At 41.6% G+C, this 14,733-nt stretch overlaps 1 protein-coding gene across 7 annotated transcripts in view; it reads right to left on the bottom strand.

Moving 5' to 3' along the window:
* Positions 1 to 14,733, bottom strand: part of bcas3 (BCAS3 microtubule associated cell migration factor) — a 987,973-nt gene that overhangs the window by 938,501 nt on the left and 34,739 nt on the right. For all 7 annotated transcript variants that reach the window (XM_063031775.1, XM_063031774.1, XM_063031776.1 and 4 more), the window contains exons 3-5: positions 12,597 to 12,651; positions 10,397 to 10,472; positions 183 to 289 (exon numbers count right to left, since the gene is read on the bottom strand). In XM_063031775.1, the coding sequence (XP_062887845.1) occupies positions 183 to 289; positions 10,397 to 10,472; positions 12,597 to 12,651 (238 nt within the window). The remainder of the gene's footprint in view (positions 1 to 182; positions 290 to 10,396; positions 10,473 to 12,596; positions 12,652 to 14,733) is intronic.

Here is a 14,733-nt window from a genome sequence, read left to right as displayed (position 1 = left end):
TCAGGTCTGGATCCACCAACTATACTCAAAAATTCTCTCACAATAAAAACTTATAAATGTTACCGGCTAAGCAAAATAAAGATACACAAATAATGCCCACAACACCCTAGGTCCAACTACAATCAGTGAGCAAAAAAATACAACCTGCACTTACAAAACAAGTAGACAAAATGACGACTTACAGGGATGCTCCAGATTTGCATTCCATCTGCATACCCAAGGAGCAGCAGCAATGGAGGATCATTTCCAGCATTGTTCATCTCATGATACTCTGGATTTCTCGCAAGATCTGTAAAAAGATTTCATAGTCATAATACAGCTACTGTGAAGATCCCATGCTGTCAATAACTACTTAAACCATCTCCAAAATGCTTGATAAGTATTTACTCCTGTTGACTCTAGATGCCAGGGCTGACACTCCAGAACAACACTCGTGGGGCAATACAGTCTTTCAAATCCGACAATAAAGGGAGGTTCAGTCTGCTTTCCAAAGTGGTTGTAAAACACATCCCACCACCCAGGACATGCTCCCATCAGAGCGGATGTACAGAAGCCTGAAGGCACACTTAACATTTTAGGAACAGGTGCTTTCCCTTTGCCATCAGATTCCCGAATGGTCCATGAACTCTTCCTCACTATTTTGCTGTCTTTTTGCACAGATTATACATGGTGTGAGCAGAATGTGTCACATCATGGTGTGAGCAGAATGTGTCACATGGTGTGAGCAGAATGTGTCACATCATGGTGTGAGCAGAATGTGTCACATCATGGTGTGAGCAGAATGTGTCACATGGTGTGAGCAGAATGTGTCACATGGTGTGAGCAGAATGTGTCACATCATGGTGTGAGCAGAATGTGTCACACGGTGTGAGCAGAATGTGTCACGTGGTGTGAGCAGAATGTGTCACATGGTGTGAGCAGAATGTGTCACATCATGGTGTGAGCAGAATGTGTCACACGGTGTGAGCAGAATGTGTCACATGGTGTGAGCAGAATGTGTCACGTGGTGTGAGCAGAATGTGTCACATCATGGTGTGAGCAGAATGTGTCACACGGTGTGAGCAGAATGTGTCACGTGGTGTGAGCAGAATGTGTCACATGGTGTGAGCAGAATGTGTCACATCATGGTGTGAGCAGAATGTGTCACACGGTGTGAGCAGAATGTGTCACATGGTGTGAGCAGAATGTGTCACATGGTGTGAGCAGAATTTGTCACATCATGATGTGAGCAGAATTTGTCACATGGTGTGAGCAGAATTTGTCACATGGTGTGAGCAGAATTATCTGCCACTTAATGTGAAAAAGACTAAGGAGCTGGTGGTAGACCCGAGGACAGCTAAGGTACTGGTGACCTGTTTCCATCCAGGGGGTCAGTGTGGACACGGTGGAGGATTACAAATACCTGGGGATACGAATTGACAATAAGCTGGACTGGTCAAAGAACACTGAGGCTGTCTACAAGAAGGGTCAGAGCCGTCTCTATTTTCTGAGGAGACTGAGGTCCTTTAACATCTGCCGGACGATGCTGAGGATGTTCTACGAGTCTGTGGTGGCAGTGCGATCATGTTTGCTGTTGTGTGCTGGGGCAGCAAGCTGAGGGTAGCAGACACCAACAGAATCAACAAACTCATTCGTAAGGCCAGTGATGTTGTTGGGATAGAACTGGATTCTCTGACGGTGGTGTCTGAAAAGAGGATGCTGTCTAAGTTGCATGCCATCTTGGACAATGTCTCCCATCCACTACATAATGTACTGGTTGGGCACAGGAGTACATTCAGCCAGAGACTCATTCCACTGAGATACAACACAGAGCGTCATAGGAAGTCATTCCTGCCTGTGGCCATCAAACTTTACAACTCCTCCCTTGGAGGGTCAGACACCCTGAGCCAATAGGCTGGTCCTGGACTTATTTCCTGGAATAATTTACATATTACTATTTAATTATTTATGGTTTTATTACTATTTAATTATTTATGGTGCAACTGTAACGAAAACTAATTTCCCCTGGGATCAATAAAGTATGACTATGACTATATCTCCAATTATAACTTACAGTATTATTTTATTTATTGCACTGTCCTGCTGTCACAAAACAACATAAATCAGTAATAATAAACTTGATTCTGATTCTCACTCTCATTCAAGATGTGACAAGAACAACTTTGCCCTGCACAACTTTAATCCTCAGCCTGATAATTTGGTCATTATAGTGTACATTGCCAGATGCAGGTCATTACTGTGCTAAAAAAATTACTGCGTGGGGATATTACTGTCATTACTGCAGTTCCAACATTTGAACTATAACTGTATCTCAAAAGCATTTCAGGATATTATAAGTGAAAGATACTACATAATGCAAACCATTGTTTTTTTTTTGCTTTCCATAATCTCTGGTCAACAGCAGCACATTGTGTCCTGTCTCAAAAATACGTTCCATTCTGACACAATGATATGCTACAACCAGCACCAGATTACATTTCAAGGATTTGGAATATACCACTACCTATACCACTACAGAAGAAAATTGGAAAGTATTGCATACACAGTTATTTAGTTTCATGCTCTGTTACTCTAAATGAATAACAAAATCATTTGGCACACAGTAAAGACTGAGGTACGTCAAGATAATATTGAAGCAATATTGAAAGGTGGCATCCATCATTAAGGACCCCCATCACCCAGAACATGCCCTCTTATCATTGCTACCATCAAGGAGGAGCTACAGGAACCTGAAGACACACATTCAATGTTTTAGGAACAGCTTCTTCCCTTCCACCATCAGATTTCTGAACAGTTTATAGTTCAAATTTAATTGTCATTCAACCTTACATGAATTCCCATGAATAGAGCCAAATGAAATTGAGTTACTGCAGGGCCAAGTTGCAAAACACAGTGCCAAGTTGCAAAACACAGTACCAACAGTCACACACAGCATAAAGCACAGACAAGATATCAGTGAACTACAGTCACACAAAAAAATAGTCAAGACCCTGAGTCCATGAACATTAAAGAAACACAATACAACTTGTTTATGAATCCATGAACACTACCTCACTATTTTTCGCTCTCTTGTTGCACTACTTATTTAATTTTATATACATTTCTTATTGCAATATATTTATTTTTATTATTATGTATTGCAATGTACTGCTGCCGTAAAACAACAAATTTCATGATAGATGCTGGAGATACAACACTTGAGACTGATTCTGATGATAGCAGCGGAAGCTTCATTTAACTTTGCACCACAACAAAAAGAATAAGTGCCAAGCTAGTTCACTCACCTTCTCTCTCTTCTCATGAAGCTGACTACAATATTTTCTATAAACACATTTTAACCATATAACAATTACAGCACGGAAACAGGCCGTCTCGGCCCTTCTAGCCCAGGGGTCCCCAACCTTTTTTGCACTGCGGACCAGTGTAATATTGACAATATTCTTGCGGACCAGCCGACTGGGGGAGGAGTTTAGGGTTGCCAACGTACAAAAGTAGCAGTCAAATACGTTGCGTTTACCCCGAAAAAGACTACAATGACCATGAAGCCTTGCGCGGGCACCAGTGCGCATGCGTAACTTGCGGATGCGTGTACGTGCCAATTTTTTAAAAATCATTTTTGCCGATTCTGTTGGGGGGGGGTGTTAATCACGACCGGAATATAGGTGAAAGTGGCTAATACACCCAATTTTGTTTCTAAAAGGGGTTTATCTAACAAATTTAATATTAAACACACAGCGCATATTTTCCTCACATGAATATAGCGAGAAGACAATTGTCGGGGAGGACAGGGGAGCTTGAAGTAAGTGTTGAACGAACTTCCAGTAGAAGTGGTAGAGGCAGGTTTGATATTATCATTTAAAGTTAAAGTGGACAGCTATATGGACAGGAAAGAAATGGAGGGCTATGGGCTGAGTGCAGGTCAGTGGGACTAGGTGAGAGCAGTGTTCGGCACAGACTAGAAGGGCAGAGATGGCCTGTTTCCGTGCTGTACTTGTTATATAGTTATATAAGTCACTTATAATAGCATCATAACATTTTAAGTAATGTTTGGATATTAAACACACAGCACATATTTTCCTCGTATGAACATATAAAATCATTGCAACGCACCAATATCACTGAATCAGTGGGAGCCCTGGGCTTGTTTTCCTGCAACAAGACAGTCCTATCGAGGGGCGATGGGAGACAGCGATACTCGAACGGGGTTCCTTATGTCCAGTCTATTCCACAATTTAGTTTTCGTTGCATTCATTGCAGAGATATGTTGGAAATGGAAGCAACGTTTTCAGTGCTTTCGTGGCTATCTCAGGATATTTAGCCTTGACTTTGATCCAGAATGCCGGCAGAGATGTTATGTCAAACATACTTTTCAGCCCGCGGTCATTTGCAAGCTCGAGGAGTTGATCTCCTTCCCGCGCTGACATGGATGACGCCCGGGTAATGACCTCGCATGCGTTCAAGCTCAACAGTGGCCGTGACAGGGAATGAGGAAAGATGCAGCTGACTCCTATCACCAAATCATATCATTTCCTCGCGGCCCGGTAGCGCATGCCTTGCGGCCTGGTGGTTGGGGACCGCTGTTCTAGTCCGTGCCAAACTCTTACTCTCTCCTAGTCTCACCAACCTACACTCAGCCCATAACCCTCCATTCCTTTCCTGCCAGTATATCTATCCAATTTAACTTTAAACAACAACATAGAACCTGATTCAACCACTTTTTAATGGAAATAAAAAAGTATTTTAACTGCATAACTTCATTGCTACTATCTAAAGGAAGCAAATTACTTGAGCCGCAAACAACAGGAATTCTGCAGATGCTGGAAGTTCAAGCAACACACATAAAAGTTGCTGGTGAACGCAGCAGGCCAGGCAGCATCTCCAGGAAGAGGTGCAGTCAACGTTTCAGGCCGAGACCCTTCGTCAGGACTCACGAAGGGTCCTGACGAAGAGTCTCAGCCTGAAACGTCGACTGCACCTCTTCCTAGAAATTACTTGAGCCAATCTTTTGTGTTCAGTCAGGAATTGAGAAGCAGAGGGTGTGGAAGTTGTAGTAAGACAAGGGTTAACAATGTCCAGACAAGGATGCATTGCATATTGAGTGCAGATAGCCTAGGCAAGAAAGGTCTTTAAAGAACATAGCACAGCAGATTCCCAGAGCTATTTTCGCTTACTGGAGACTAGAAGGAAGAGGCTCCAACACCAACTAAGGGACAATTGCTTCAAAGTAACATCCAGCATTAGCTTGCAGTTTCTACTGACTTTCAACACCTGTATTGTGAAAGGTGATTGATCTAACAAATAAGGAATTCAAATGTACAGTTTACCAAATGGTCAATATCCCTAACTGCTTGCCAATTCTGTACAAAAATAACATTTCTCTGTTCAGACTTCACTGTGTGGTGGCAAGTAAAATAAAGAATGATTGAGGAATGAGTGTGAGTTTTCAGAGTCCGATTAATCAGCGATGACAAAAGATGGAATTAACTTATTTACGATAATTCAGAAGGGCCTTTAGCCCATAGACCCATCCTGGCTCCCCAGGGTGTAATCTTATCAGTTCCTTTCCTTATTCTTCTTACTTTGTTCTCTCACATACATAGGGTTAGTAAACTGTGGGCATGCCATGTTGGTGCCGGAAGTGTGGTAAAACTCGAAGGCTGTCCCACTCAATCCTCACTGATTTGACGCAAACAACGCATTTCACATAGTTTCAAAGTACATGTGACAATAAAGCTAATCTTTTTCTTCATATGCCAATCTACTCCCTTTCCACTCCTGTGTCAGTTACCCTACATGGAAGGATACATTTACAGTAGCTAATTAACCTTCCAGCGTATTTTTGGAGGAAACCAGAGAACTTGACAAAAACTTATGAGACACAAGAAGAACATCACCAAATGTGGAATTGAACTGGGATCCCCAGAGCTGTGAGAAAGCAATGCTAACTGCTCCATCACCGTGCCAACCATAGGATCTGGGTACATCAAGGGTTAGTATGCAGGTACAGGAAGTAATTAGAAAAGTTAGCAGAATATTTTCATTTATTGCCTGGGGAATAGAATACAAAAGTAGGGAGGTTATACAGGTCACTGTTAAAGCCACATCTGGAAATATTATGTACATTAGTGGTCTCCTTATTTAAGGAAGCATGTTAACCTGTTGGAAACAGTTCAGGGAAAGTTTACTTAACTAAAACCTGGGAAAACAAGGTTGTCTTTATCAGTAAACAACAGGAATTCTGCAGATGCTGGAAATTCAAGCAACATACATCAAAGTTGCTGGTGAACGCAGCAGGCCAAGCAGCATCTATAGGAAGAGGCGCAGTCGACGTTTCAGGCCGAGACCCTTCGTCAGGACTAACTGAAGGAAGAGTGAGTAAGGGATTTACTCCCTTACTCACTCTTCCTTCAGTTAGTCCTGACGAAGGGTCTCGGCCTGAAACGTCGACTGCGCCTCTTCCTATAGATGCTGCTTGGCCTGCTGCGTTCACCAGCAACTTTGATGTATGTTGCTTGTCTTTATCAGTAAAGGCTTAATAGGCAAAGATTTGTATCGGCTGTAACTTAAATCCCAAGAGGACTTAGCAGAGAGGATGTGGATAATATATTTCCACTTGAGGAGAAACTAGAAGTACTGATCATTGTTTAGTGATTATGGGGTCACACATTTAAAACAAAGGATCTTCTTGAGAATTCTCTTTCTCAATTACTGATGGAAGTCTTTAAATAGTTTTAAAGCAGAGGTTGATAGATTTTTGAAAAGGAAGTGAAAGGTTTCCAGCATAGAGAGGAAGGTTGATTTAAAATTAGTCTGATCAACCATGATGTTAAATCTCAGAGAAGGCTCAAGACACCGAGTGACAATCCCTTGTCCTTGTTCAGATTTAGTCTAAGTAATGCCAAGATCCAAAATGTTGTTAACAATGGAAACATAAAATATCAGTGACTTACTTTTAATTATTTTTGAAATTACCACCTTTTCAAGAAGGTGATTTCACTTATCCTTATTAATCTGCATTTCCATGCATCTAGTTAGTATCAACTGTAAATACAGTGGACTGCAACAACAAACCCATGCACCTGAGTAAACTATTAGATAAAAATCAAGACTTAAAAGCAGCTATATCATAACACATGAAATTCTACACGTTGGAAATCCAGAGTAACAGACACAAGTCCTGATGAAGCGTCTAGGCCCAAAATGACAACTATTTATTACTTTCCATAGATGCTGCCTGACTGCTGAGTTCCTCCAGTATTTTGTGTGTGTATGTGTGTTTAAAAACTAATATGTATAAATCATGATTTATCAAAAATTGCACAACCACTGATCAAAGCAATATATTCCCATCTTTGATATGAAGCTCTGCTTTTTCTTTTAAACACAATTGATAGAAAGTTGTCCTGAAAGTTCACTAATAAAATCTCTCAAATAGAAGTGACTTGCATTGAGAAAAACAACTACAGCAAATTGGATGAATACAGATTCCAGCTGCAGATACATAAAAGTGAGAGTTTTACATTTCCCACTGGAGCCCATTGCAGTTTACATCAATTCTAAAAACCATGGTGAATGGAGTTCCAACAACCAGTAGCACATTTCCACAGCTTAGGGCAGGCTTCCAAACAGCTTTGAGGTTAACAGGAATAGATTGGCTCCAGGATATATGGGACTTAGTCTCTGGAGATCTACAATGGCAGGTCTCCATCAAGCATCAAATTTGAAGGGGAACCAATATTTCATTTTGTATGTGAGAAACATTTTCTCTCTTCTTTAGCATTCTGCAAATATTCCAACACTAAATTCTATACTCACTTCTCTTCCCACCCCAGTAAAAGCTGTATCTCGTCACAATCTTTCCTATCTTGAACTTTCCCTGGGCCATTCTGCTATGTTAACGCTGCTGCTTCTGCACAAATTAGAGCTGGTTAAATTCAACTTTGCAGAGAAGCACGAAACTCATATCAACATTTCTATTCACACTCGACAATCACATTTACGATTACTTTTCTACTTCACTGAACAAGTATTCGTGGTTTGACTAGATCAAACAGTAAGTAACTGCTTTAAGCGAAGCATTCACTTGCAATAAGTTACAGCTAATGATTGGCATGTGCTGCCCTGCTGTTCAGTGAACTGAGCAACTAAAATGTCAATAACTGGGAAACACTTCACAAAAGCCATAAATGTGAGAAATGTACAGATTAAAATACTAATAAAAAGCAAGTACAACACTGCAGTTTGTAGGTTCTCAGAACTGGTGTGATCTAATAATCTGATCTAATCCCAAAATAATTACACTGGCAAAAGATTTACTCTGAAGTATTCAACAATTAATGTTGACTGACAAAGTGCAACATCAGCATTTAGTACATCTAGAATTAGTTTCATATTGTCTTTCCAACACTGGAAAATCCCTTATTCCTGTTCCAAGATTTATGCCATGATCTAGTATTATAAGTAAGCCAGCTGGTGGAGTAATGGCATCAGCGCAAGACTTCGGAGCAAAGCCTCCCGAGTTCAAATCCAACTAGCTCTCTTGCACGCTTTCCATCGTGCTGGGTTGAGCGTCGAGCTAGCAACTCAGCCTCATAAAAATAAGAAAGCCTACTTAAAAAAACGGCGTCCCAATGACTCCACTCGGAGTTAAGGGCTTTCTTCTTCTTCTTCAAGTATTATAAGTAATGGAACAGTCACTGATAAATCCATTCCCCACATCGGCAAGAATGTGTAACACACTACCACAAAGAAGAGGCTGAAGTAAGTGCCATGTACGTATTTAAAAGCAGCTTTGCTTAGTTGCTTCTTTAGGTTCATAGAGATGGTTTTATGGATAGAGTGGGGAGTTAGGGGTCAGTTTAGGGTTTGAACACATGGATGTGATCGATTAGAGGTCTGGCCGAAGTCCAGGCCTCCGCTCCACATTCGAAGGCCAGCAATGTGGATGTGCAACAAAGGAAATCCATGGACAAATGCAAGGCTGGCAAGCGCGATGGACAAAGACCAGCGAGGATGAAGGTTGGAGATGCCACCACCTCCCCCGCCCCCCCCCCCAGTTAGCGAGACTCCCTTGCCCACGCTGACAAGTCCATGTGGGTAGGAGGCATGAGGACCAGTGACCCCCTAGGCACATGAGTTGGTGAGTCTGGAGCTCCATCATTGGCAAACCTGAAGTTCGAGGCCTGGAGTTTGGGGTTCCATCATCAGTGAGTACTGTTCGATACTAAAGACAGGGATTGAAGTCAATATGTAGAGGCTTGATGGCCAAAGCAGTAGATCTGTTAGTCCACTGGGAAAGTTGGAAGCCCAGTGTCTGCAAGTCTAGAGTCCACTGTAGGCTGGAGGCTGGGAAGCAGTGTATCCTAGGGTTGGAAGACTATGTGTGTGAATGAAGCGGGTGTGTGGGTGGTTTGGAGGGCGGAAAGGGAAACAATATTGCTATTGTTGCTTTGTTGCTGTTGTTGTACTCGTGAATACTGCGAAGACAAGGTGAATACGCAACATACAGGTTACAGAACTGAAGTCTTGCACTCCAGAACCAGTCGTGCCTCTAGAAGAACAGTTGCAGTACAGTTAGGAAGACGTGTCTATCATGTCCTGCTCACAGTAAGTAAGGCAATTCCATCCAGCTAATTACTATCCAATGAATCAATTCTGAATCAACAAAGCAATGGAAGGCACCATCAACAATTACGTCCATCAAAAACCTGCCTACAGACATGCAGCAAAGCGTTTCATCAAACATAATTCAAGCTCCAAACAGTTGAGAGTGAAGTTGAGACTGGCTATTTTATAGGTTTACTGTTATCACTGGAATTTTGTTTATCTCTAATTTGAGTATGAGAAAACTCTTTGTCTGTTCTCTGTTCATTCTTCATTCTTGCAACACTTAATAAAATGATTGTAAGCAACAAGTTTTATGCCTCATTCTTGACTTCCGAAGAACCTTGGATTAATATCACCAGATCTAACAACTCTTTTACTAGAGCTCCTAGAGGTCACACCTGGTCAAAAGCTGCTTCAACGTCAAGAGCAGAAACTCTTCACTCACCAACCATCGCCCAGGGATTGGTAAATATGCTAATAATTCACAAAACAACTCTTTTTAATGTTTCCCCAATACTATTTTTGGGCAATACATTTATTCTGTTATTTCAAATTAAAGCATCATTTGCACCAGTCATTCATCTGTGCTCTTCAAGCTGAAACACTATTATTGTGTTCATCACGTTGCACAGTTCCACTAAGAACATTTCTATTTCTCTGATAGGAACAAAATCTGTTACTCACTCACTACTATGTCACTGAATTTGGGTCACAATTTTGCACATACAAACCGTGGTTAAGTAAATAAAGTTAAATGGAAGTAAATAACAAAGAAAAACAATACATTTACCATTTATATCCGCTTTTTCAAAACGAACCCAGACTATTTTTTCTTTCTCATCTGTTGGAGCTGAGCCAGTGTATGCCTAAGGGAAAGTAAAATTGATGGAAAAAATGAAAACAATGGAAGAACTTACATCCGTTTTCTACAGTGAGGAGCAACAACAACATCAAACAATACAGCATAGTACAGGCCCTTCAGCCCACAATATTGTGCTGGCCTTTTAACTTGCTCCAAGATCAACCTCACCCTTCTCTCCTACATAGCCCTCCATTTTTCTATCATATTTTACGACATGGTAAAATATTCCAAGGTGCTTCAGATGAGCATCAACAAAATTTGCCAAGCTCAGTAAAAAGTTGAAAAGAGCATCTTAAAAGAAGAGGTAAAGAGGATAAAGGAGCCAGGCAGCTGAAGTCATAGAAAGCAACTTAAAACTCATCATTATCAGTATGCACTGCGTTGTATGATATGGCCGATCATGGTCTCATGACCGTAAATATTCTTGGCAAATTTTTCTACAGAAGTAGTTTGCCATTGCCTTCTTCTAGGCAGTGCCTTTATAAGACGGGTAACCCCAGCCATTATCAATACTCTTCAGAGATCATCTGCCTGGTATCAGTGGTCGCATAACCAGGACTTGTGATCTGCACCAGCTGCTCACACGACTATCCACCACCTGCTCCCACAGCTTCACCTGGCCCTGATCAGAGGGCTAAGCAGATGCTACACCTTGCCCAAGGGTGACCCGCAGGCTAGCGGAGGGAAGAAGCATCTTATACACTAAAGACACTAAACACTAAGATAATGCTGCAGTTTAAAGCATGGTATTTTTGAAAAGGTATTAAAAAATGCCTCATATGTCACCAACTGAGTTTTAAAACTGCTGTGGCATGATACTGAAGATCATCGAAGGAACTTTTATCATGAATTTTTACATCTCAAACAGCATAATCATCTGGACCTATACTTGTTTGAGCTTAAAAGAATGGAAGCATCTCATTGAAACCTATCAAATATTTAAAGGCCTGAATAGAGTGGACATGGAGAAGATGTTTCCAATAGTGGGAGATTCTAGGACCAGAGGGCACAGACTCAAAATAGAAGGATGACCCCTTTATTCAAAGTTCAAAATTCAAAGTTCGGAGATGCAACGGGACTTGGGAGTCCTTGTACAGGATACCCTTAAAGTTAACCTCCAGGTTGAGTCGGTAGTGAAGAAGGCGAATGCAATGTTGGCATTCATTTCTAGAGGAATAGAGTATAGGAGCAGGGATGTGATGTTGAGGCTCTATACGGCGCTGGTGACACCTCACTTGGAGTACTGTGGGCAGTTTTGGTCTCCTTATTTAAGAAAGGATGTGCTAATGTTGGAGAGGGTACAGAGAAAATTCACTAGAATGATTCCGGGAATGAGAGGGTTAACATATGAGGAACGTTTGTCCACTCTTGGACTGTATTCCTTGGAGTTTAGAAGAATGAGGGGAGACCTCATAGAAACATTTCGAATGTTGAAAGGCGTGGACAGAGTGGATGTGGCAAAGTTGTTTCCCATGATGGGAAAGTCTAGTACGAGAGGGCATGACGTAAGGATTGAAGGGCGCCCATTCAGAACAGAAATGCGAAGACATTTTTTTAGTCAGAGGGTGATGAATCTATGGAATTTGTTGCCACGGGCAGCAGTGGAGGCCAAATCATTGGGTGCATTTCAAGCAGAAGTTGACAGGTTCTTGATTATTAAGGGCATCAAAGGGTACGAAGAGAAGGCAGGAGAATAGAATTGAAGGGGATAATTAATTAGCCAGGATGGAATTGCAGAGCAGACTCAATGGGCCAAATGGCCTAATTTTGGTCTTATATCTTATAGTCTTATGATCTAACTAAAATAACATCATGTGGTAATTATCAGGTTGATATCAATGGAAATTTTCTGCGTGTTCTGTTTACAATTACAATAAAAATAGAAAAGACATCTGTGTTTTCTGGTTTACAATTATGTGTTTATCTTTTTAGCTGCTAAGCACTTAAGATGTCCTAAATGATGCTACTTTAGTGTGAGCCTTCCCTTTTCCTCAGTTTTCAGATGCTTTTAGACTTTATCTGTTTTTTTTTATTGCCATGCTTTTTGAAAGCACTTATCCAAGAAATACTGTTGCATGTACAGTAGAGAGGTGAACCGACTAACAATCTACACATCTTTGGCACTTACCTGAGGGACTACATCTTGCAGAAAGGTAACAACACTCTCCATATATGACTGTTCCCTGAAAATAAACAGAAATGTTTCACGGCAGAACTCACAGTTGCCTTAGAATCACACAAGTATATCTGAAAATGAGTGAAATTATGTTTCAGCAGCTAAAACAAGGGGAAGAGATGGTGAATTTTACACATAAGGTCACCAAATCTGGTGAATACAATTCATAAACAGATTCTGCAGATGCCGGAAATCCAGAGCAACACACACAAAATGCTGGAGGAACTCGTCAGGTTAAGCAACATTTATGGAGGGGAATGAACAGTCAATGTTTATTCATACCTGATTAGAGGTCTTGGATCAAAACATTGACTGTTTATTCCCCACCATGTACCATACGCTGCCCGACCTACTGAGTTCATTCTGCATACATTGCTGAATACAATTCGGATTTTTTTTTTAATCAAATGACCTTCTACCCCCAACCACCCTGTTTCTTCATCCAAACCACTCATCTTCATAACACACTGCGTTCCCAAGCTAACTGGAAAAAGAAGAGGTTACAGATCAATACACAGGAATGCTAATTCCACAACGCAAAAAGCGCCATTTCAGCCCATCACCGATGCTAGCTCTATACAACAGCAACCAGTTAGTTTCATCACACTAACCCCCAACCCCACTCTCCCCACATCAGTTCCTCCTAATTACCCTGTTCCATTCTAAATGTCATGATTGAGTCTGCTTCCACTTTCATTCCTATACAGAGCATTCCTAATCATAACCATTCTCTGCATGAAAACCCATTGGATGATTCCTGGCTGTCAGTTAAACAGCCCTTTCCTCCCACCTTCAGTATATTCTTGGCTAATAAACAGAAATGCTCATCTAAAAAATATTGTTCCTTTTTTATATATACACTTTTGAGTGTATATATAAAAAGGATGCTTTTTCACAATGTTCTAGAAAATAGACTCCAAATTATTGAGTAACGGGCTTGGTAGCTCGAGGGCAGCACGGTAGTGTAGTGGTTAGCATAATACTCTACAGATCAGTAATCTGGGCTTAATTCCACTGCTGTTTAGAAGGAGTTTGTGTGTTCTCCCTATCACCTCATGGGTTTCCTCTGGGTGCTCCAGTTTCCTCCCACATTTCCAAACGTGTACAGATTAGTAGTTTGTGAGTATGCTATGATGGTGCTGGTTGCATGGTGACACTTGCGGTCCAAACATGCTTTCCAAACAGTTGTATAGTTTTATTTCAGGTTATTGGTGATTCCAATCAAAATCTCTCATTCTATACTGCTGTTACAGCAGTACATCTCTCTTGTTCTTCCACCTTGAGCAAGAGGAAAGGGAAGGTGGACAAACTGTTACGTACCCCGTAACTGGGTTGCCAAACCAGCAGAAATGGATCACTCAGTTGGAGTCTGGAGTACTAGAACTAAGAAAGTTTTATTAAAGAAACAAGCAACACAGTAATCGAAAGGATAATAAATGCAACAGTTCAGTGATGATAAACACACATGTGCACAGAATTAAGATAACAGCATCAATCAAGCTCTATCGTTGTCTAGGGGTAAATGACCAATTTCAAAATGACTCAAAGTTCAGTCCAGTTTAGTAGTTCAGTTCGCAGTAATCGTTGTCATGGCGATGGACAAGGTGGGGAAGAGAGACATAGAATAGGAACAACTCATCATTCAGCACAGCTTCACTCACAGACCAGCGAGATGGCTCACAAACAGCATTTGGGCGGGTCCTTGGTGATGTCACCTGAGGTCACCGACTGTGACCCCTCCTCCAGATGCGGTCGATCCTCTGCAGTGAACCCGGCACCCAGGCAAGGGCGGACACACACCGGGTTCCCGCTGATCGTACCTTTCCACCCTGTGCGTTGTCCGGTTCTTCTCACCACTCGTGAGAGGCGCACCGCTTCCAGGGTCTCGTTACCTCGGGTGGCGTGTGTGTCTGTCTTAGCGAACCTGTCCCTTTTTATCCCCCTGCTGGGGTATCGCCTGTCCATCACTTCAAACAGTTCAGGGTTCAAAGGGGGGAGCCGCTCCAGACAGCTCTTCCTCCCACATCCCTTCATTACACATCTCCAGACGCTGCTCCATTGTTCCTTATCTCTCCTTCCCCTGAGGGCA

This window comes from Mobula hypostoma, chromosome 23 (assembly GCF_963921235.1).
Source record: "Mobula hypostoma chromosome 23, sMobHyp1.1, whole genome shotgun sequence".
Taxonomy (NCBI): Eukaryota; Metazoa; Chordata; class Chondrichthyes; order Myliobatiformes; family Myliobatidae; genus Mobula; species Mobula hypostoma.
This window is presented reverse-complemented; position numbering and strand designations above follow the sequence as displayed.